The 24,430-nt window shown below is 39.7% G+C and overlaps 1 protein-coding gene across 1 annotated transcript in view; it reads right to left on the bottom strand.

The window, feature by feature from the left end:
• BBS4 (Bardet-Biedl syndrome 4) overlaps positions 1-24,430 on the bottom strand; it is a 48,192-nt gene that overhangs the window by 17,003 nt on the left and 6,759 nt on the right. Inside the window, exons 2-5 of the mRNA XM_008072879.2 lie at positions 23,105-23,156; positions 6,174-6,253; positions 4,372-4,435; positions 891-1,002 (exon numbers count right to left, since the gene is read on the bottom strand). Of these exons, the coding sequence (XP_008071070.1) occupies positions 891-1,002; positions 4,372-4,435; positions 6,174-6,253; positions 23,105-23,156 (308 nt within the window). The remainder of the gene's footprint in view (positions 1-890; positions 1,003-4,371; positions 4,436-6,173; positions 6,254-23,104; positions 23,157-24,430) is intronic.

Below are 24,430 nucleotides of genomic sequence, written 5' to 3'. Positions count from 1 at the left end.
ACCACCATAGCCTCAACTTACTGGGCTCAGGTCATCCTTCCACCTCAGCCTTTCAAGTAGCTGGAACTACAGGCATGAGTCACCACGCCCGACTAATTTTTTGATTTATTATAAAGACAAGGTCTCAGCCGAGCTCGGTGGCTCAGCCTGTAATCCCGCGCCTTTGGGAGGCTGAGGTGAGAGGTTTGCCTGAGCCCGCGGGTTCGAGACCCGCCTGGGCAGCGAGACCTCATCTCTACAATAAATCAAAAAACTAGCCAGGGATGGTGGCACGTGCCTGTGGTTCCAGCTACTTGGAAGGTTGAGGCGAAAGGATCACCTGAGCCCAGCAAGTTGAGGCTATGGTGGTCATGAGCATGCCACTGCACTCCAGTCTGGGCAACAGAGTGAGACACCAACACCAAAAAAAAAAAAGACGAGGTCTTGCCAAGTTGCCCAGGCTGGTCTCGAACCCACGGGCTCAGGCAAACCTCTCATCTCCACCTCCCAAAGTGCTGGGATTACAGGCGTGAGCCACTGCACCTGGCTTATATCAAGTATTATGTCAACTGCTGGAAGAGTAAATGAGAAAAACTATTTGGGTTGCCAATATGATTAGAGGATTTAGGGCACAAGATGTCACTATTTACATGATAAACAGTATCAGCATTCTCCCATCAAACTACAACATGCAGTGTATGAAATACTTAGTTCCTTAATACTAATTATCTCATTTTCTCAAATTTCAAAATCAATCCATGCTCTTCAAAGGGAATCCTTCCTATTATTATACCTATTAAACCACTTTTTCCCTGTGTATGGATCAGGCTGCCAGCAGCAGGCTGTGCTTGAGAATGCATTTTATATAGTTCCCTGGGAGTGCCCTATGCCTCCAGGCTCACAATACTCACAAAGATCTGGCCACCTGCTTGAGGTTATCAACACACTGAGGGTTGAGAACTGCACATGTCTGAAAGAGTTCTAGGGATTCTTGGATATTTCCTTCCAGGCGAAGTATCAATGCTGTCAAGAAACAGGAAATACAGAAAATAAAACCATGTTCTGGGAAGAATGGAACCTGACATCAGAAAAATTGGAGAGGAAGAAAGTGGAAAACCACATCAAGGAGAGCCTTTGGATAACTGTATCCTTAATACAATCTGATATGACTTCAGACAGGTTGAAACAACAAGCAAAGCTACTGACAAGCTAAAAGCTTTTTTATTAATAAGGTAGCTCAAATCTATCTACTTCTCTCTATGCCCAATATCAGCCACATACATAGCAGTTCCTTTGCAAATTATCACACAAACTTATCACAATTAGAACAATTTGGGGCTCCCCCATTATATTATTTCTCTCTCTCTCTAACTCCTGTTTGTTTGTTTTTAGAGATGAGGTCTCACTCTGTCACCCAGACTGGAGTGTAATAGCATGATCATAGCTCACCATAACCCCAAACTCCTGGACTCAAGTGTTCTTCCGCCCTCAGCCTCCAGAGTAGCTAGGACTACAGGCATGCACCACCACATCTAGCTTTTTTTTTTTTGTAGCGATGAAATTTGCTATGTTACCGAGGCTGGTCTCAAATTCCCAGCCTCAAGCAATCCTCCTGCTTCCACGTCCCAAAGAACTGGGATTACAGGGATAAGACACCTCATCTAGTCCAGATGCTTTATTTATCAGGATAATTCAGACTTCTACCTATCGTTTTCAAAGAGAACCCCCAAACGGGGCAAGTGAAATCAATACCTCAAGACTAACAGGAATATTCTGGCACAGAATACAGCAATATTTCAGGCTCTGGTTTCTAGTCAACCAATAATTTTTCCTAGGCCTAAGTTTTTAGAAGACTGTCTGAAGTACTGAAAGAATGGCAGTTGTGATACTGGGAGTAAAAAAGCATTTTTTGCCATGATGTCCTAAATGTGTCAAATCTTACTAATTATGTCAGAAAATTGTTTATTATTCTGAAGACTACAAACACAATGAATGGTAAAGAAAACCATTCATTTACACCAAAGAGTCAAAAAAAATTTCCTGGAAGAACCAAAGATGCTACTTATGGCACTAAAGAGTAGAATTTAAGTCAGTGGTTCCTATATTTGGTTTCTGATGAGTTTATTTTATTCTCTGTTGTATTCTCTGTACCTATAGACTTCTTCCCCTTATCCTCACTTATCTTGCAAAAATCCCCAAGCCTTTCCTCATCTCTTTTAGCTTGACTATAAGCATCTTCTGGCCCTGTAATCACCTCATGAGACAGAAATCCTAAGCATCTATTCCAAAAAAACACTTACCAGAAAATACAAAAGGGGTGAATAATGGTTGCAATTTTTTTTTTTTTTTTTTTTTGAGTTGGAGTCTCACTCTTGTCACCCAGACTGGAGTGCAGTGGCTGCTCCCGGCCACTGCAGCCTCGACCTGCTGGGCTCCGGCAATCCTTCCGCCTCAGCCTTCCGAGTAGCTGGAATTACAGGCACGCGCTACCATGCCCCGTTGATTTTTTGATTTATTTATTTTTATTTTTGGGGGTTTTTTTGAGTTAGAGTCTCTCTCTGTCGCCCAGACTGCAGTGCAGTGGCCGCTCCCGGCCACCGCATCCTCTACCTGCTGGGTTCTGGCAATTCTTCCGCCTCAGCCTTCCAAGTAGTTGGAGCTACAGGCACGTGCTACCACACCCAGCTAATTTTTTTATTTATTGTAGAGATGAGGTCTCACCAAGTTGTCCAAGAGGGTCTCAAACCCACGGGCTCAGGCAATCCACTCACCTCAGCCTCCCAAAGCGTGGGATTACAGGCTGAGCCACCGAGCCCGGCTGGTTACAATTTTTTTAACAGTGCTAGTCATTTCTGAAGTCAAATTTAGCAAAAGAATTATGTTCAGATATCAAAAAAAGATAATACTGAATAAGCCCTTTGTGGAACATTTACAGTCATGCATCACATAACAATATTCCAGTCAATAACAGCCATATATGCCAATGGTGGTGCCATAAGATTATAACGAAGATGATAAATTCCTATCACCTAGTGACATCACAATCACTATAACAGTGCGACGTATTTCTCAACTATTTGTGATGATGCTGGCATAACCAAACCTACTGCACTGCCAATCATATAAAAGTATAGCACATACAATTATATATAGTACAGACTACTTGACAATAATAATAAATGACTATCTTACTGGCTTACACATTTACTATACTATACTTTTTAAACCTTATTTTAGAGTGTATTCCTTCTACTTATTAAAAAAAAAAGTTAACTGTAAAACAGCCTCAGGCAGATCCTTCAGAGGGTGTTCCAGAATGACAGCTCCATGCATGTTATCGCCCCTGAAGACCTTCAGTACACCAAGATGAAGAGGTGGAAGACAGTGATATTAATAATCCTGACTCTGTAGGCCTAGGCTTGTGTCTGTGTGTGTGTGTGTGTGTGTGTGTGTGTGTGTGTGTGTGTGTGTTTGTGTGTGTGACTTAGTTTTCAACAAAAAAATTTTAAAGTAAAAAAATAAATAAAAGTTAAGAAAAAAATTTTAAGTTCATGGAGTCAAAGTTACAGTAAACTTAAGTTAATTTACACTGAAGAAACTGTTAAAATACATTTAGTGTACTCTAGGTGTGCAGTGTTTATAAAGTCTATAGTAGTATACAGTAATCCCTAAGCCTTCACATACACTCACCACTGACCAACTTCACTTACCCATAGAAACTTTCAGTCCTGCAAGCTCCATTCCTGGTGAGGGCCCTATACAGGTGGACCATTTTTTATCTTCTATACCCTACTTTTACTGTAACTTTTCTATGTTTAGATACACTTACCACTGTGCTACAACTGTCTACTGTATTCATTACAATATATGTTGTACAGGTTTGTAGCATAGGAGCAACAGGATAGAGCATATAGCCTAGGTATATAGCAGGCTCTACCATTCAGCTCTGTATAAGAACACTATGATGAGCTGGGTGTAGTGGATCACACCTGTAATCCCAGCACTTTGGGAGGCCAAGGTGAGAGGACTGCCTGAGTTCAGGGGTTTGAGACCAGCCTGGGCAAGTTGGTGAGATCTCACCTCTACAATAAATCAATGGTGGCACATGCCTGTGGTTCCAGCTACTTGGAAGGCTGAGGCAGAAAGATCACCTGAGCCCAGCAGGTGGAGGCTGCAGTGGCCATAAGCATGCCACTGCACTCCAGCCTGGGCAACAGAGTGAAGACTCTGACCCCCAAAAAATAAATATATATATATCAGAACATATTTCCATTTTTGTTTCACGGTGCCTGACTGTACTTGACTTTAAGTATTTCATAAGTTGTTTGCACTTTTTCCAAGAACCCAGGCAAAGTGTATTTCTCTAGCAAGAAGAGAAGAAATCTGTCTTACCTTGAACATAGATAGCATATTCACACAACCCCTGAGTCTTCTGAAGTTGTTCTTTGATAACTGCCTGAAAGAGAAAGAAAAATACTTCTGAGCAGAGGTTAAGTTTCCTCAAGTGTCTAAGAAAAAGTTGACATGGACAAGGGGAATACGTAAAAAACCACCCGAAGTACTAACAATGCCTAATAAAGTAGTTACATTTAGTTTTTAAAATTTAAATTCTCAGCTGGGCTCAGTGGCTCAGCCTGTAATTCCAGTACTTCAGGAGGCCAAGGCAAGTAAATTACCTGAGCCCACGGGTTCGAGACCAGCCTGGGCAACTTAACAAGATCTCATCTCTACAATAAGTAAAATATTAGCCAGGTGTTGTAGCATGCACCTGTAGTTCCAGCTACTTGGAAGGCTGAGGCAAAAGGATCACCAGAGTCCAGCAGGTTGATGCTGAGGTGGCTGTGAGTGTGCCACTACACTCCAGCTTGGGCAACAGAGTGAGACTCCAACTCAAAAAAAAAAACAAAAAAACAAGAAAATGACAAAAATGAGGTAGAGACTATATGTGGCCTGCAAAGCCTAAAATATTTACTATCTGGCCCATTACAGGAAAAGTTTGCCAACCCCTTTCTAAAACCTAACTAAGCAAGCTAAGAAAAGATTTCCAAGTAATATCACAAAAGGAAAAGAAAGAGAACCTTTCAAGATTCATACTGTAGCTGCCTTCAGTACCCCAAAAATAAAAATAAAGAAATAAAGACAATAAAAAGATTAATTCTGGGACTAAATGTCATTAGTTCTGTGCATTGCCATAGGCATAAATGTCACAGATATAAAATTAAAACCTTAGAAGGGTCAGGTGTGGTAACTCGAGCCTGTAATCCCAGCACTTTGGGAGGCGGAGGTGAGAGGATTGCCTGAGCCCAGGGATTTGAGACCAGCCTGGGAAACTTGGTGAGACCTTGTCTCTACAATAAATCAAAAAATTAGCCAGGCATGGTGGCGTGCGCCTATAGTTCCAGTTACTTGAAGGTTGAGGTGAAAGGATCGCCTGAACCCAGCAGGTCAAGGCTGCGGTGGCCATGAGTGTGCTACTGCACTGCAGCCTGGGTGACAGAGAGATTCCAACTCAAAAAACAAAAAACAAAAAAAAAAAACAGCAAAAAACAAAAACAAAACCTTAAAAGAATCATAAAGCTCCGAATGCCAAAAAAGACAACACCAAGGCTATATTGTGTGTTTTTCTTTTCTTTTTTTCTTTTTATTTCAATGCATATTAATATTACTACCGTCTGCCAGCAGGTTTGTAACATATATGGTAGGTGACCAATGATATAAACAGAGAAGGGGAAAAACAAATGGTTTTTTCATAATAAGAGAATTATAAAATTCAATGAAATACCATTTTTCGCCTATCCAAATATCAAAATTAGATGATATGCTGAGCTGAACATCTGTCTCCACCAGAAGATCAACAAGTCTCAAGACTGGCTACCTATTCAGTTTGGTCTTGACATGAAAAGACATGGGGAACACACCTGAACCTAACCCACATCTGCCGTCAAACCTAGCCAACCCACAGGCAATCTGAAAGCCCATGAGCAATTTTAAAATGTCTGTCTGTTGGGGACCACTGAAATTTTGAGGTTGTATGCTAAACATCCCATCATAACAAAAGCTAACAAATACACAAAATGTGGGGAAACAGGAATTCCTATATCATCACTGGAATTTAAACTGCCACTCTGTGTGACACTGTTAGTTGACCACCCCACACCCTGCCTTTCATTTTCTCTATCATTGCAGTCTCTTACCTTGCATGCTTCATAATCTTTCCGGATATAGTGAAGATGAATCAACCAGTTCTGCTTCTCCAAAATAGGAAACTCTGGAGCTAGGGAGCATATTTTGACCAAAAAAAACACAACACAGTCATTAGATTTTCTTCTTTAGCACTGTCCTCATGTCTAAACTAACCATAAGCATATTGCAATATCACATTATATATTCTTCATGCTGAACACAAGAATATATTGTACTGCATAAAACTGCATAGGCTATTAAACTAGGAGATACTTGTCCTACATGCTGAATATGTTTGAGTTTTTGTGGCTTATAATGTCAGTTTTTCAAATGATATTAGCCTGTAAAAACATAAAAATCATCCTTTTTCTATATCTCTCTCTCTCTCTCTCTCTCTCTCTCTCTCTCTCTCTCTCTCTTTTCCCCCTGGCTATAGAAGATGAATAAAAAGACTTTCTGAAGAAAGTTTCAGGAATGTTACAAACAAAATATATAAGATAGTCAATATCACATCTCACAGATCAGAGTACCAAAAAATTTTTAAATAGTTAAACACAATCTTTAGAAATAGTTCAAGCCGGGTTCGGTGGCTCAGCCTGTAATCCCAGCACTTTGGGAGGCTGAGGTGAGTGGACTGCCTGAGCCCATGGGTTCGAGACCCGCCTGGGAAACTTGGCAAGACCTGATCTCTACAATAAATCAAAAAATTAGCCGGGCGTGGTAGCGCACGCCTGCAGTTCCAGCTACTTGGAAGGCTGGGGTGGAAGGATCGCCGGAGCCCAGCAGGTCAAGGCTGCGGTGGCCGGGAGTGGCCACTGCACTCCAGTCTGGGTGACAGAATGAGACTCCAACTCAAAAAAAAAAAAAAAAATTAATTAAGATATTACTTTTCTGTGATAACAAAGAGTAAAAGGATCTATATAAACCTCAGAATAGTGAAGACCTCAATGGAAGGACAGGGATTAGGAAAGATAAAAAGGAGACTTCAACTCTTTAATGCTTATTTCTTAAAAAAAAAAAAAAAGCTTTAAAGTAAACATGGCTATATGTTTTTATTTATTAAATCTGGCCAGTTAGTATATGCGTGTTTGTATTTTTTCTGCACTTTAATATATGTTTGAGATAGTCCTTAATTTTTAAAATGGAAAACAAAGGGAAGAGCTGGGAAAGAGAGGGAAATGATTGTCAATCCATTTCTTGATGTTCCAGAACTTATGGAGAAACAACTTACAGAAAACCTAAGACACACGTCCATAATATGACAGGAAGGGAAAAGAGCTAACTGTAACCCAGAATTAATGTTGCCCAAACACAAAAATTAGAAAGTAATGCTGCTCACTGCTTCCCACAAATAGGAAATGTCAATGGAATTTGTAAGATAAAATTATGACAGAAAGTATGAATATAATCTTATATGCCAGGAAAAAGATAAAATTTTAAGCAAATGACTTGACTCTTCATCTTCCAATAACACACATTCTCTTAATAGAACCACCTTCTAGTCAGCAGGGCCAATTTGAGATTCTTCTAAGACTTGTTTCCTTTCTTCTCTTTCCCCAGGTCTCATCAATCACCAGATTTTAGCCATTCACATTCTGTTTAACCACTTTCAGAATTAAATTTCTTCTAAAAGCCACAAAATCACCAAAATTAAAGACATACGTGTGTGTGTGTGTGTGTGTGTGTGTGTGTGTGTGTGTGTGTGTGAAGTGAGTAAAGTGTACCATAGTGAATAGTTCTGGGAAGTGGATTACTGAGAACTCTTGGACCAAGTCTCAACTGCATGGCTACCTCCCTCTGTCACTCACCCACCTAAGGAAAAGCATAAAAGAGAAGGAGGCACTGAAACCTTTTGAGTTTATAATATCACTAAGTATCATTTTTAGGCTTCTAGGGCCTAAAAAGAGAACACTTACAAATGCTAATTTCCAAGCCTTCCCTATTATTAAAATCTCACAATAAAAGACCAGTCATGTTTTATGATCCCTGCATGAACACCAGAGGAAAAAAATGTTCAATCTGTAAGGCAGCATAAGTGCCCAGAGGCTCATGAAATGGAGCTATAGGGATCAGTAGAAGAGAAGGCTCCACCAAATCCAGGCACTAAAGGCCATTTCACACTCCTGGAGATGTAGTTAGCCCAAAAGCTAGAAGAACTTTAGTTTCATCAAAGATTTTAGAGACCATTTCAATGTCCCATTATTGTCCTATTACCAAATATGTGACCTTGGGAAGTTTACAGTTTCCTTATTTATACAACAGAGACTCATTCACTCATTAACTAATATTCATGTGCCAGGCATTGTTCACACTGGGGATACAGAAGTAAAAAAAACTGACTTCTTGATTTCAAGAAGCTTATAATGGGGGTAAAGTGCTACCAGAGGGATAGACAATAAAATAAAATGTTATACTTATGAGTAATATTTTTCTATGGAGAATAAAAAAACAGGAAAGAGGGACAGAAAGTATAGGGCAGGGGATTACACTTTGAAATAGGAGGGTCAGGGAATCGTCATCTTCATAGATTCTCATCCTCATAGAGTTGTAAAGATTGAATGACAATGTATATTAAGGAAGTTCAAACAGTGCCTGGTACATAGTAAGCCCTAAAGAAGTGTTAGCTATTGTTGTTGCTGTATTTTTAATGATCATTATTATTTAGTTATTCTCACAGATGAGGGAATTATGAATACCTTAGAAATCCCTAGAGTCTAAATCCTAAATTTACAATGAAAATTTTACCTGTAAATGTGTAAGCTGAATTTCTTGTAGTGTAAATCATCGCTCACTCTAACTCTCCCTATGGATAGGAATACTGGTTCTTATATACTTTCTCAAGGTATTATGAGAATTACTGTTTGAAAGATCCTTCAAAAAAGATGGACATGTAAATGCAAAGCACAGACTCCTCTACTTTACAACAAAGCATGGTGGTCAACTCCAGTGCTAACTTTAGGAACCCATGTTGCCTCAGAAGTCAGGTAGCCTCCAATGAGGTGAAGACAAGGCAGTACCTCCCAGCAGGTTGTAAAACAGACCTCAGTCATATCCTAGCTCCCACACTACCCCTCCACTATCACAAAGGCAGTACAGGTGGAAGGCTGGCAACCTAGCAACAATATTCCCTGGCCCCTTATGTTCTCTTGCCCCATTCTATTCTTTTGTGATATCTCTTCCCCTTCTTTCCCCCTTTAAGGATACACCTGAAATACTTTAAACAATCCCATAACTGAATAAACATCACACCTCGAGAATTCTTCCTATAATTTGTCCTAGGTGCTAAATTATCTTAGGAATGGCCCTAATACAAACCTCTACATTAAACTTTAATTAATGCTAGTGATAGTACCCTGGCTATATGAGGGCTAAGTAGAAAACTACTGTGGTTCAGATTTTTAGTTGAAAAATTTCCTAAAGTGATTAAGGCTTCTATAAGTATTGTAAATGAAGCTTTCTTTTTTAAAGGCTCTCTTCCAGGACTAGCAGACATGTAACACATGAAAGTTTTCATATGTAGAATTCCAATCTTGATTCTGTACCAGCCTTCTATGGGACCTAGGACAAGTTATTCAACTTCTCTGAGCTTTCTTTTTATCCTCCTATATTTTTCACTGGAAAATATGAAAAATCTGAAAGTAGCCATTCAATAGATGTTAATTTCCTCATGCCAAGTAGAAATTAAATACTTTTCTATCTCAAGATGATATCTGGGACATCAAAAGATATTAACAAATCTTGAATCTAAGTGTAAGACATTTTTATTATTATCATTGTGAGCCCTGTATCAATCAGTCAGCCTAATGAGAAACCACTTGAGGATTGGAAACAGAAGAAATTTAATGCAGAGAACAGGTGATGGAAGAAATGAGAGACCCGACAGAAAATGGTGTGACAAATCAGAGGTTTGCACAAGCAAAAACTCACTATTACTCCCAGGCCTGAAGGATAAAGGGAGGAAATGTGTTGATACCAATATCAGGGCCGAAGTTACCTGAAGGATGCTGAAAACAAGATAGCCTAACTGGCAGAAGCAACAGGAGAGAACCTTCCAGAGACAGCCCAGCAGCTCCAATTTTTCCAAGAAAAGAGAAGGGGGTGGGGAGGGAGGCCTGTCTTCTCCTTCCTCTTGCCCTCAAATCTGCCAGTTCCTCTTACTTGCTATTCCAACCAGAAATTGCTGACACAGGAGTCTGGGAAGCAAAGGAGCCTGCAAGGGTCAGCTCCAACGCCGAGCACAGAAGAGAAGGCGACGAATGAATTCGAGGGCAAACAGGCCCAGGAGGAGCAGACACATCGACTCTGTACAGGAACGTAAATGATGATGGAGGAGGAGGAAGAGACTCAAGGACACATGCTGGAAAGCAGGCTTTTAATTTTTTAATTAAATTGCTGCTATCCAGCTTGTTTGTTTCTCATGAACTTAAAATGGGATAAGAATGGAAAAAAGTCTTAAAAAAGATCAATTAATTACATTTTTACTGTATATCCTAGATTATTTAAAATTATTTATTTCCTCAAATCAAAATTTATTAATTAATTATACTTTATTCTTTTTAGGGGTGTGTGTGTGCACATGCACACATGTGTGCACAAGCATATTTCGAAGTGTTTTGTCCCCTATTATTCCACTGAATGTTCCCATGAGGCCAGTGAATCACACAATTCAGGACTAGTCCCATATTACAAATGAGGAAATTAAGGTTCCAGAGGTTAAGTAATCTATCTACATTCAATAGCTAGTTAATCGAAGAGGCAGGACTACAACCCAGGTCTCCAAGGTTACTCATTAAACTTTACCAAGTCTCTTCCCAATTGTAAAGACTTTCTAATTTTAAATGTAAATGTTTGGGCTGTCAACTAAATATAACTTAGCAACACAAAATTAATAATAATTTTTAAAGCTTTTCTATTATTAAAAAAGGCAGAAAAGGACTTTTAGCGTATTAAAGTAGCAAGATTTTCAAATGGTTTTTAAAAATAACTAGTTGGTTTTCTTAAAAAATACATACTTATGGTAAAACAAAATTCAAAAGGAATATATTCAATAAAAGACTCTCCATTCCTCCCCATCACCAGAAGTAAATAGCTTTTTGAGTATTTTTTTAAATTTCTATGCATATATGGGCAAAGGTGTGTATATGTGTTTATACACTTTTATTTTACACATAGGGATATTAAACATATTTGGAAAATTGTTTGCTAATATTTACTGAATCTAAATATGACCTTCCCAGTGACCCTGCAAGTCCTATTCCTAGATATGTATGCATACCTTCATGGTGGCATTTTTCATAACATTTCAAAATTATCCCAAATGCTCATCAAGAATAAAATGAACATATAATACTGAGTGACCTCTCACAGAAACAAAGATCTGAGTATCACATGTTCTCACTCATATAATGGACCTTGAACATTCAATGTAATACTATAAGAAAATGACTGACGGTACTGGGAAACTATGGGGGGGAAGGGGGATGGGATTAACAGTAGCAAATATCTATCTGGGGATGGGGAAACACCTCTTATCAACAGGGTGCCTGAATGAAACGTAATTGTACACCTAACCCTTAACTGTACCCCACAAAACCAAAATAAAAAATATTGATTAAAAAAAAAACCAAAAGTAAGGTTGCTGAGGGATGAGACTCATTCACTGTTATATTTCCAGCCCTTACAATAATATCAAACACAGGATGGTCCTCAATAAACATTTGCTGACTAACTCTTGAGTTTGGAAAAAAAAAAAAAAAGAATAAAATGAACAAACTAAAGTAGAGCCCAACAATGGAAAACTATGTAACAATGAAAAAAACAGTCAATCATTATTACATCCAACAATATAAAGCTCACAAACAGAATATTAAGCAAAGATAGATATTAAAAAGGTCACACAGCTGGGCTCGGTGGCTCAGCCTGTAATCCCACGCTTTGGGAGGTTGAGGTGAGTGAACTGCCTGAGCCCACAGGTTTGAGACCTGCCTGGGCAACTTGGCGAAACCTCATCTCTACAATAAATCAAAAAATCAGCCTGGCGTGGTAGCGCATGCCTGTAATTCCAGCTACTCGGAAGGCTGAGGCGGAAGGATTGCCAGAGCCCAGCAGGTCCAGACTGCGGTGGCCAGGAGCAGTCACAGTACTCCAGTCTGGGTGACAGAGTGAGACTCCAACTCAAAAAAAATTAAAAAATAAAAGGTGTGAGCATGGTGGCTCACACCTGTAATCCCAGCACTTTGAGAGGTGGAGGATTTTGATGGCCTGAATCCAGGGGTTCAAGAACAGCCTGGGCAACTGGACGAGACCTTGTCTCTACAACAAATCAAGAAAAATTAGCTGGGCATGGTTGCCCACACCTATAGTCCCAGCTACCTGGAAGGCTGAAGTAGGATCACCTGAGCCCAGCAGGTTGAAGCTATGGTGGCCTTTAGCTGTCACTGTACTCCAGCCTGGGTGACAGAGTGAGACTCTGACTAAAAAAAAAAAGTGTACATACTGGTCAGGTGCTGTGTCTCATGCCGGTAATCCCGGCACTTTGGGAGGTTGAGGTGAGAGCACTGCCCAAGCCCAGGGGTTCAAGGCCAGCCTGGGCAATTTAGTGAGACCTCATCTCTACAATGAATAAAAAGTTAGCTGGGTGTGGTAGTGCATGCCTATAGTTCCAGTTACTTGGAATAACTGCCTGAACCCAGTAGGTTGAGGCTCTGCGGTGGCTGTGAGTGTGTCACTGCACTCCAGCCTGGGCAACACAGTGAGACTCCAACTCGAAAGAAAGAAAGATACAGGGAGGGAGGGAAAGAGAGAACGAAAGAGAGGGAGAGAGAGAAAGAGCAAACGAACATACTACATGATTCCATTTATATTAAATTCAAAAGCAGGCACAATAGAGCTACAAGATAAAAGTTAAATACAAGTAACCACCTGTGGGAGGGGTAGTCAATGATAGGAAGGAAGCAAGAAGGAGGCCTGTGGTGCTGGTGATGCTCTGTACCTTAATCTAGATGGTGATTACATGAGTATGTTCACTTCACAGATGCTCACTGAGCTACATAATTATGATTTATGTATTTTTCTGTATATATGCTGTATTTCGATTAAAAGATATCAAAAATTACTGATAGAGTAAAAAAAAGGAATTTCTGAAATACAATGCAGAAGGAGGAGGGGATACATAACTCAGTCGGGGGAAAGGGTCAAGATTCCATAGACAAGACACAGAAGGCATTACACATAAAATAAAACAAAATAAATTAGACTTCATCAAGATGAAAACTTCTGATCATTAAAAGATGCATAGGCTAGCAAAAAATATTTACAATACATACAAGAGATGAAGGACTAGGCCGGACTCAGTGGCTCAGCCTGTAATCCCAGCACTTTAGGAGGCCGAGATGAGTAGATTGCCTAAGCCCGCGGGTTCGAGACCAGCCTGGGCAACTTAGTGAGACCTCATCTCTACAATTAAAAAAAAAAAATAGATGAAGGACTTATATCCAGAATATATAAAGAATTCTCACAAATCAATAATAGAAAACAAACCAGCCGGGCTCGGTGGCTCAGCCTGTAATCCCGCGCCTTTGGGAGGCTGAGGGGAGTGGATTGCCTGAGCCCGCGGGTTCGAGACCCACCTGGGCAGGCAAGACCTCATCTCTACAATAAATCAAAAAATCAACTGGGCGTGGTAGTACATGCCTGTAATTCCGGCTACTCAGAAGGCTGAGGTGGAAGGATTGCCGGAGCCCAGCAGGTCGAGGCTGCGGTAGCCAGGAGCGGCCACTGCACTCCAGTCTGGGCAACAGAGTGAGACTCCAACTCAAAAAAAAAAAAAAAAAAAAATTGAGATGTATAGGCTGGCAAAAAATATTTACAATATATATAAGAGATGAAGGACTAGCCCAGGCTCAGTGGCTCAGCCTATAATCCCAGCACTTTAGGAGGCCAAGATGAGTAGATTGCCTAAGCTCGCGGGTTCGAGACCAGCCTGGGCAACTTGGTGAGGCCGCATCTCTACAATTTAAAAAAAAAAAAATAGATGAAGGACTTATATCTAGAATACATAAAGAATTCTCACAAATCAGTAATAAGAAAACAACCCAGCCGGGCTCGGTGGCTCAGCCTGTAATCCCGCACCTTTGGGCGGCTGAGGTGAGTGGATTGCCTGAGCCTGCGGGTTCGAGACCCGCCTGGGCAACTTGGCAAGACCTCATCTCTACAATAAATCAAAAATTAGCCAGGTGTGGTAGCGCACGCCTGTAGTTCAAGTTGCTTGGAAGGCTGAGGCGGAAGGATCACCGGAGCCCAGCAGGTCGAGGCTGGGCGACAGAGTGAGACTCCAACTCAAAAAAAAAGAAAACAACCCAATTTTAAAATGGGCAAAAAACTTGAGCAGGCATTTCACAAAAGATATGACCAGTAAGTATATGAAAAAGTGTTCAACATCATTGAGGTAATGCAAATTAAAGTCACAATAAGATACAATATGCCGGGCGTGGTGGCTCACACCTGTAATTCCAGCACTGGGAGGTGGAGGCAAGAGGTTTGCCTGACCTCAGGGGTTCTAAGCCAGCCTGGGCAACATGGCGAGACCTTGTCTCTACAATAAAACAAAAAATTAGCCAGATATGGTAGTGTGCTCTTGTAGTTCCAGCTACTTGGAAGATTGAGGAGGAAGGATTGCCTGAGCCCAGCAGGTTGAGGCTGTGGTGGCCATGAGCGTCCAGCCTGGGCCACAGAGTAGAACTCCGACTCCAAAAAAAAAAAAAAACAAAAAAAACAACATACCCACCCACCAGCATGTCTAACATGAAGAAGACTGATAGTACCAAATGTTAACAAGAATATATAACAATCAAGATTCTCATATATTGCTGCTGGGAGGATAAAATTGTACAACCACTTCGGAAAATAGTTTGGCAGTTTTGTACAAAGTTAAAACATATACTTCATATATGACTCAGCAATTTCACTACCTAAGCACTTACACAAGTGAAAATATATGCCATATGCACACCAAAAAGGCACATAAATTAATGTTCATAGAAACTTTACATAATTGTCAAATACTGAAAACAATACAAATGTTCATCAATAGAAAAACAGATAAACAAACTGTGGCATATGCATACAATGGAATACCAGACAGTCTCTTTTGAAAAATAAAAGAACTCTAGCCGGACATGGTGGCGAATGTCTGTAGTTCCAGCTACTTGGAAGGTTAAGGTGGAAGGATCACCTAAGCCCAGCAGGTAGAGACTGCGGTGGCTGTGGAGTGTGCCACTGTACTCCAACCTGGGTGACAAAGAGTTAGATTCCAACTCAAAAAAATAAAAAATAAATAAACAATATGGATGAATCTCAAAAACATGGTGCACAAAAGTTGTCAAAAGCTGTATAATAGACACTGTGTGATTCCCTTTGTATGAAATTCAAGCACAATTTATAGGAAAGTTCAAAATCAATTTATATAGACAGAAATCAGAATGGTGGTTGCAAACTAAGATATATACATACAACAGAATATTATTTAGCTTTAAAATGGAATGAGGTTTCAATACATGCTACAACATGAATGAACCCTGAAAACATTACATTCAAGACCATCCTAGGCAACATAGTGGGAGACCTGGTCTCTACAAAAAAAATTTGGAAACTGAGCCAGGTGAGGTGGCATGTGCCTGTAGTCACAGCTATGTGAGAGGCTGAGGCAGGAGGACTGCTTGAGCCCAGGTGTTTGAGGCTACAGTGTGCCATGATTACACCACTGCAGTCCACCACTGCAATCAATTAATCAGGTCTCTCTGCTACTCCAACTCCTGTGTGAGTTCTTCATGTTATACTTTCTGACTTCCTCCCTTCTACTTTCAAGTATTACACTATTTACCACAGCAATGGTTAAAACTGGGAGCAATTTGGCCTCACAAGAAACATTTGGCAATATCTGGGAAGATTTTTGGTTGTCACAACTGAGTGCTACTGTTAACTACTAGACAGAGACCATGATGATACTGTTAACCATCCTACAATATACATGACAACTCCCACAACAAAGAATTATCTTGCCCAACATGTCATTAGTGCCAAAATTAAAAAAACCTGAACTAGAGGGTAAAAATAAATCTAAGGATTTCACAGCAAAATGTGAAAGCTTTTTGTTCAAAATACTACTTTGACTTTTAATTTAATTAAAATCCATTAATCCTTAAGAATATTTTCCTGTGTTTTTTTTTATTTTTAATTTTAAACATGTGGGGTACAGTTCAGGGTTAGGTATACAAATGTTCATTATGCAGGTACCCTTGTTGAAGAGGTGTGCCCCGCCCCCACGCAGTTTCTCACTACTGCTAATCCCACCTTCCCGTTTTCTTAATACTTCTCTATATTTACAAATTTCAGTAATGAGCTTATGTTGATTTTCTTATCAGGAAACCAAAAACTTATATTTTAAAATAAAAAACCATTTATCTTTTCCCTTTTCTGTAATACTATACTGTAGACAACTTTCCAACTGGCCGTGTCTATATTTTTTTTCTACTCACATTTTATCTACTACTGCTCTGTATCTGGAACAGAAGTGAGCAAAACTTGAGTTTACTGCACCATCTTAACTGAATGCCCAATTTGACATCAGAATTCTGGAAGTTACTGAGTAATATTAAAACAAAGTTTTGCCAGGTGTGGTGGCTCAAGCCTGTAATGCCAGCACTTTGGGAGGCCAAGGAGAGAGGATTTTGCCTGAGCCCAGGGGTTCAAGACCAGTCTGGGCAACTTGGCGAGACCTTGTCTCTACAATAAATTAAAAAATCAGCCAGTCATGGTAGCGCACGCCCGTAGTCCAGCTACTTAGAAGGCTGAGGCGGAAGGATTGCCTGAGCCTAGTTGGTGGAGGCTGCGGTGTACATGAGCATGCTACTGCAATCCAGCCTAGGCAACAGTGTGAGACTCCAACACATACACAACCCCACCCCCAACCCCCACAAAGCTTTATACAAAACAAAGTACTTTCTCTCTCTCTTTTTTTTTCCTTTTTTTAAGAGACAGAGTCTTATTCTGGTACCCAGGCTGGAGTGCAGTAGCATGAACACAGCTCACTGCAGCCTTGAATTCCTGGGATTAAGCAATCCTCCTGCCTCAGCCTCCTGAGTAGCTGGGACTACAGGTACGTGCTACTGTGTCTGGATAATTTTTTTTTTTCAGTTGGAGTCTCACTCCATCGCCCAGGCTGGAGTGCAGTGGCATGCTCATGGCCACCCCAGCGTCAACCTGCTGGGTTCCAGTGATCCTTCCGCCTCAGCCCTCCAAGTAGCCAGAATTTCAGGTGCGCACTACCACATCTGGCTAATTTTTGATTTATTGTAGAGATGAGGTTTCGCCAAATTGCCAGGGCTGGCTCAGGTGATCCACTTGCCTCGGCCTCCCAAAGTGCTGGGATTACAGGCTGAGCCACCGAGCCTGGTCCTGGCTAATTTTTAAAAAAATTTTCGCAGAGATGTAATATTGTTATGTTGCCCAGACTGGTCTCAAGCTCCTGGTCTCAAACTCCTGGCCTCAAGCAATCCTCCTACCTTTGCTTCTCAAAGTGCTGGGATTAAAGGCATGAGCCACCATGCTTGGCCACAAAAGAAACTATTTTCTGATATCTTATTCTTCACAGTCAACCAATTTAAATGCCTGTACAGTTGCTAAAATTTGTGAATCAGATATTTATACAATGTTATTTGCATAACAACAAGTTTTTATCATAAAAGGCAGAAGGAAGTAAAAGAGAAGTAATCAGTAGCAGCAATACAGGCAGAGTCAGAATAAAACAAATTTTACAAAAAAGAGATAAAATATATGATAGTGGAAACAACTGCATGCTACAGTCGCTGCTGGTCCCTAAAATGACAGGGTAGAGGGTGAGGGAACTGTCTGAATTTCCTGTGCATTCTCATGTTCTCCTGTATCTTTACAATACTTACAACAGGTACTTATCTGTTTTACTGTGCTTTGTAGCCAGTAATAATAATCTTGGCTCCTCAAAATTCATTTCACTCCATATAAGTTGATTCACTGAAAGTAATCAATGAATCCTATCTCCTTTATCCATGACCGGTTCACTGACTGGCAGTTCAATCAATTTGGTACAATGAAGAGTATTCCTAGTAGAATCTGGAGAAAAGGGCTTCTTATTTTTAAAATAGCACACTACTGGAAGCTAAATCATATCCTCACCATTGGGAAAATGAAGCCTGAATGCCATTGGCAGCTATAATTCAGGAAATGGCAGGCACTGGGTAGCAGGATGTAAAGGCAGAAAGAACTAAGGCCTTGATGACATCATTGAGTTGCTGCACCAAACCTGGAGCCCCCTCTAATTCTGGACTGCCTCTTACATAGGCCAGTAAGTTTCCTTACTATTTCTGTTGTTTACTGCTGAAAGCAACTCACTAAAACATAGTCTGAAAAAGATTAACACATTCTTCATAAAATCCTGTATTTCACATTTTATACGTATTATCCTAGCACTTTGGGAGGCCAAGGCGAGAGGATTGCCTGAGCCCAGGGGTTCAAGACCAGCCTGGGAAATTTGGTAAGACCTCATCTCTAAAATAAATAAATAAATAAATAAATAAATAAGCAGGGAATGGTGGCATGTGCCTGTAGTTCCAGCTACTTGGAAGGGTGAGGCGGAAGGATTGCCTGAGCCCATCAGGCCGTGAGCATACCACTGCACTCCAGCCTGAGTGATAGAGTGAGACTCCAACTCAAAAACAAAAACAACAACAACAACAAAACTGGAATAGCTATATTATTATTATCAAAGTAGACTTCAAAGAAAAAATATCAGCAGGAGTTGAATAGGAATATTATATAATGATAGAAGGGAAAATTCACCAAGAAGACAAATAATTCTAAATATATATGCATCCAACACCAAATCTTCAAAGTACACAAATCAAAAATTGATAAAACAAAGCAGAAACAGACAAATCCAAAATTATATTTACATACTTCAAAACTCTTCTGTCAATACCTGTATCAGTAAGAATATCAGTATCAGTAAGTACACAGAACCACAACATCAACTAATTTGGCCCAAGTGACATTTATAGAATATTCCATCCAACAAGAACAGAATACACATTCTTACCAAGTGCACATGGAACATACATCAACATAAACCATATGGTAGGCTATAAAATAAATCACATAAAAAGTATGTTCTCTAGCCACAATAGAATTAAACTAAAAACCAATAACAAAAAGAGATCTGAAAAAATCCCCAAATATGTGGAAATTAAACCCAAGAAAATACTAAAGAGCAGAAATCAATGAAACAAACAGAAAAAGCAGTATTTGGGGGGGAAACAATAAAATAAAAAGCTGGTTCTATGAAAAGAGTAACAAAATGTACAAACCTCTAGCTAGATTAATCAAGAAAAAAAAAGAGAACACATAAATCACCAAACCATGAACTAAAGGAACATTACTACAGATCCTACAGACAATAAAAGGAAAATATAGGAGTATTATGAACTTTATGTCAATAAATTTAATAATTGAAATAAAATGGAGAAATTTTTTACAAAGAAAATATTGACAAAGTTCTCAAAAAAAAAAAAAAATAGATAGCCTGAATTAGGCCTACATGTATTAAGTAAATTGACTTTGTACTTACAAACCTTCCAACAAAGAAAAATCCAGGCCATGACTGCTTTACTACAACATTCCAACAAACATTTAAGAAAGAAATAATACCAATTATATATAAAATCTTCCAGGAAATAGAAGAGTGAATAATTCCCAATCCATTTTATGAAGCCTGCATAATACCTGATACCAATAACAGACAAAGGCACTGCAAAAAAAAAAAACAGACCAACATCCCTCGTGAACACAAATGCAAAAATCCTTAACAAAATATCGGCAAACTGAATCCAACAATATTTTAAAACTTTAATACAACATGATTACATGGGGTTTATTCTAGGAATACAAACTTGGTACAACATTCCAAAATTTAATCGCTGTAATTTATCATATCAATAGATAAAATCAGCCAGGCTCAGTGGCTCAGCCTGTAATCCCAGCAATTTGAAAGCCAAGGTGAGTGGACTGCCCAAGCCTGCAGGTTCGAGACCAGCTCAGGCAACTTGGCGAGACCTTGTCTCTACAATAAATCAAAAATTAGCTAGGCGTGGTATTGCACGCCTGTAGTTCCAGCTACTTGGAAGGATGAGGTGGAAGCATCGCCAGAGCCCAACAGGTCAACGCTGGGGTGGCAGTGAGCGTGCGTGCCACCGCACTCCAGTCTGGGCAACAGAATGAGACTACAACCCCCCAAAATAATAATAATAATAGATAAAATTATAGGTTACGGAAGACAGAAATTAAGGGCAGATTGTATCCTGGACATTTTAGGTGTCTGTGTCATCACCTTGCACAACTCCAAAGGTATCATTTATACTATAGTCAATGTATTCTACATGAATCATGACTTTGCAATAGTGGAATTGCATATTTGTGAAATGGTTGCCCAAAAGGTAATGCAATCTTTAAGCTCAAATAACAGAAACAAAAGATTCAAATGAAGAGATAGTATCTTCCAGATATTCCACTTAGCGGTGTTCATACCATACCTAGAATATTCTTTTTTTTTTTTTAGTTGGAGTCTCACTCTGTCGCCCAGGCTGGAGTGCAGTAGCACACTCATGGCCACCACAGCCTCGACCTGCTAGGCTCCGTTGATTCTTCTGCATGAGCCTTCCAAGTAGCCAGAACTACAGGTATATGCTACCACACCTGGCTAATTTTTTTTTTGAGTTGGAGTCTCACTCTGTCACCCAGACTGGAGTGCAGTAGCCGCTCCCGGCCACCACAGCCTCGACCTGCTGGGCTCCGACGATCCTTCCGCCTCAGCCTTCCAAGTAGCCGGAATTACAGGCACGCGCTACCACGCCCAGCTGATTTTTTGATTTATTGTAGAGATGAGGGCTGGTCTTGAACACGCAGGCTCAGGCAATCCACCCACCTCGGCCTCCCAAAGTGCTGGGATTACAGGCTGAGCCACCAAGCCTGGCCTAGAATATTCTATTTAGTCCTGAATTCTACTTCCAAGAAGAACACCAAATTTCACCAGAGGATCAAGGCAATTATAGCCTTTGGGGTGCTAAACATCTCACATTTAATTTTTTTTAAATTGCTGAACTGGAGATATTGAACCTTCAGAAGAAAGAACCTGGAAAGAAAACACTGTATTTTAATTATCTGCTTATATTCTATATTCCCTGAAGACTGTAAATTCCCTGAGAAAAGAATCTATGGCCTATTTATCTTTGTATTCCCAGTATCTATCACTAGTCCTGGAACATGGTAAATATCATATGTATGAGGGTTCAAAAACAGAAAAAACTAAACTTTAATAATGTAAATCAGAAAGTAGTTGCCCTGGGATGAAGAAAGAAGAAATAACTGATTAGAATAAACCCCATCTCAGGTTCTTTCTTCTGAAGGTTCAATGGCACTGTTAAAGTTTATAGTACAACATATCAAATGTATCCCTTTCCCCCAAAGTCATAAACATTGTATTCATTAACCTGAAATGTACATTGATCAATTATTGATTGGTAAGCAATTCTCTCCTGAACCTGGAGGCAATGGAACTATAGGGTTTGACTCTAGAAGAAGAGTGGAATGAATATTGGAGAGACAATCACAATACACACTAGCCCCATCTAACTAGCCAAATCACCCTGGTAATTAAATAAAGTAACAGATATCGGAACAAGATGATTTTCATGTCCCCCAACAGTATAAAGAATATTAACAATTATGTTAGATATTGGCAGAATTACATCTGAAATTTACAAATAATCTAAATTATGTATGTACAGCTCTTTCACTAAAAGATGTATTCCTGAAAAACTCTTTGTAATATAAATTTCTGAATGGCAATCATATTTTCCAATAGCCTGCATTATAATTTCAAAGCGTGACAGAAATGCCCTAAGTAAACTAAACAGTTATTGACAAAATCAACTTTAAGACTCTTAGTAACTAATAGGAAAATACATGGTACAACAGGATGGACAACCTGAAAACTGTAAGTCATGTGTGCAGACAACAACCACACACAAGACCCTGGACAAGTCATGCACTTTACATTCAACCCTGGATGTCCTCACCCGAAAATAATTAATTATCAAAAATAGATAGATGAACGGGTAATGAATGTCTCTTCTGTTAAAGACAAAGTTCAGGTATTTTTCTAATGTCTGATGAGTAAAAAAGACACCCTGTCAGACATGGGGGAATATCAAATATAGTCACCCTATCCATCAGACATGGGAGAATATCCAATATAGTCACATTGCTGATGCAAACCCTTCTAAGACTTTACAAGTTAGCAAATGAAGGAATCCTATTCTTCTAAATAAAATTTATATCACATCTCTATTAGATTATAAAATTTAGCTCCTTATAGTTTAGGTCCTAAACTATAGTATAGTATAGGTTTTCACCTAGTTAGTATCCCCAGACTCAATTTTTATAAAATTCCAGATTTATTTAACATGCACCTAAGATTACTTAAGGCCTGAGTTGTATTATGGGAACTTCACAGAATGGTTTTTTTTCACATGAAGAATATTAGTACACACTTAGATAATAATCAAACCCCATTTAAACACATTTGCAGGTCAAATGAATCCCCTAATAGCTAACAACTCCGTTAAATAAAAGCTAGAACGTGATAGAACTTTTAGACTATTATTGCTTTTCCCAACACTCACATTTTGAAAAGCTCTAATGCAGGGTAACCCCGTTGGGTCCCCGCCCACTGTGGGAGCTTTTCTGTCCTCTCAATAAATCCTGCCTTAAAAAAAAAAGAAAGAAAAGCTCTAATGTATTTAGAAAAAAAGAATTAACAAGACAGAGTAATCTGTGCAAATATACACATACATACCTTTTTTCAGTCGAGGTTTTTGGGGTTCAGCAGATGTAGGAAATTGACTTCTCTGAAATGAAATAAGCAGTCTATATTAAAGCACCACAATATACCTTGCTAACTTTAAGATGCATTCAAATAACAAGAATAATCAGTAATTTAACAATCATATAATTAATCCATTAAATGTATATTCTGATACAAAGAATTACTTGAAATATGGTTTAAAAAATAAATGCCAAGCCAGGTGTAATGGCTCACACCTATAATCCCAACACTTTGGGAGGCCGAGGTGAGAGAACAGCCTGACCCTGCAGGCTCAAGACCTGCCTGGGCAACTTAACGAGACCTCATCACTGCAATAAATAGAAAAAAAAAATTAGCCAGGCATGGTGGCACATGCCTGCAGTTTCAGCTACTTGGAAGGCTGAGGCAGAAGGATCGTCTGAGCCCAACAGGTCAAGGCTGCAGTGGCCAAGAGCGTGCCACTGCCCTCCAGCCTGGGTGACAGAGTGAGACTCCAACTCAAAAAAAAAAAATTAAGTCAATGTCAAATCATACATTTGCTATCCAATAATACTTATGTGATAGCTCTGATGGCCATTCCAGAAAAAGAGTTCCAAAATTGCTTTGACAGGTGCACTAGGTGCTGGCGTCGGTGCATAGCTTCCCAAGGGGAGTACTTCCAAGGTGAGCACAGTAATATTCAGCAATGAGGTATGTAGCACTTTTTCTAAGATGAATTCATGAACTCAATTGTCAGACTGCATATATAATAATGTTCATAGCCAGGGCTAGGACTAAAGAGAGGCAGTGAGGTACCTAGGGTGCAAATCTTAAGGTGCCACTTACTCCTACTTTTTTAAAGTTGTACCCTAAGCACCTTGCTTGCCTTACCTAGTCCTTGCCCTGTTTATAGCAATATTATTTTTAATAACTAAAAATCAGAAATAATCCAAATCTCACATCTAGTAGAATGAATAACTGTAGTATTCTACTATACTACACAGCATTGAAAAAAATGAATAAACTGAAGGTTAATAACAAATAAAAAGAACAAATATATTGTTTCAGGATTACATATACATTTATTTATTTATTTATTTATTTTTTTAAAGTTGGAGTCTCACTCTGTCGCCCAGACTGGAGGGCAGTGGCCGCTCCCGGTCACCGCAGCCTCGACCTGCTGGGCTCCGGCAATCCTTCCGCCTCCAAGTGACTGGAACTACAGGCGCGCGCTACCACACCCAGCTAATTTTTGATTTATTGTGGAGATGAAGTCTTGCCAAGTTGCCCAGGCGAGTCTCGAACCTGTGGGCTCAGGCAATCCACTCACCTCAGCCT

Source organism: Carlito syrichta, unplaced genomic scaffold, assembly GCF_000164805.1.
Source record: "Carlito syrichta isolate Samal-C Ts95f unplaced genomic scaffold, Tarsius_syrichta-2.0.1 Scaffold115619, whole genome shotgun sequence".
Taxonomy (NCBI): Eukaryota; Metazoa; Chordata; class Mammalia; order Primates; family Tarsiidae; genus Carlito; species Carlito syrichta.
The sequence above is the reverse complement of the archived record's forward strand: the minus strand, read 5'-3'. Positions and strand labels throughout refer to the sequence as shown.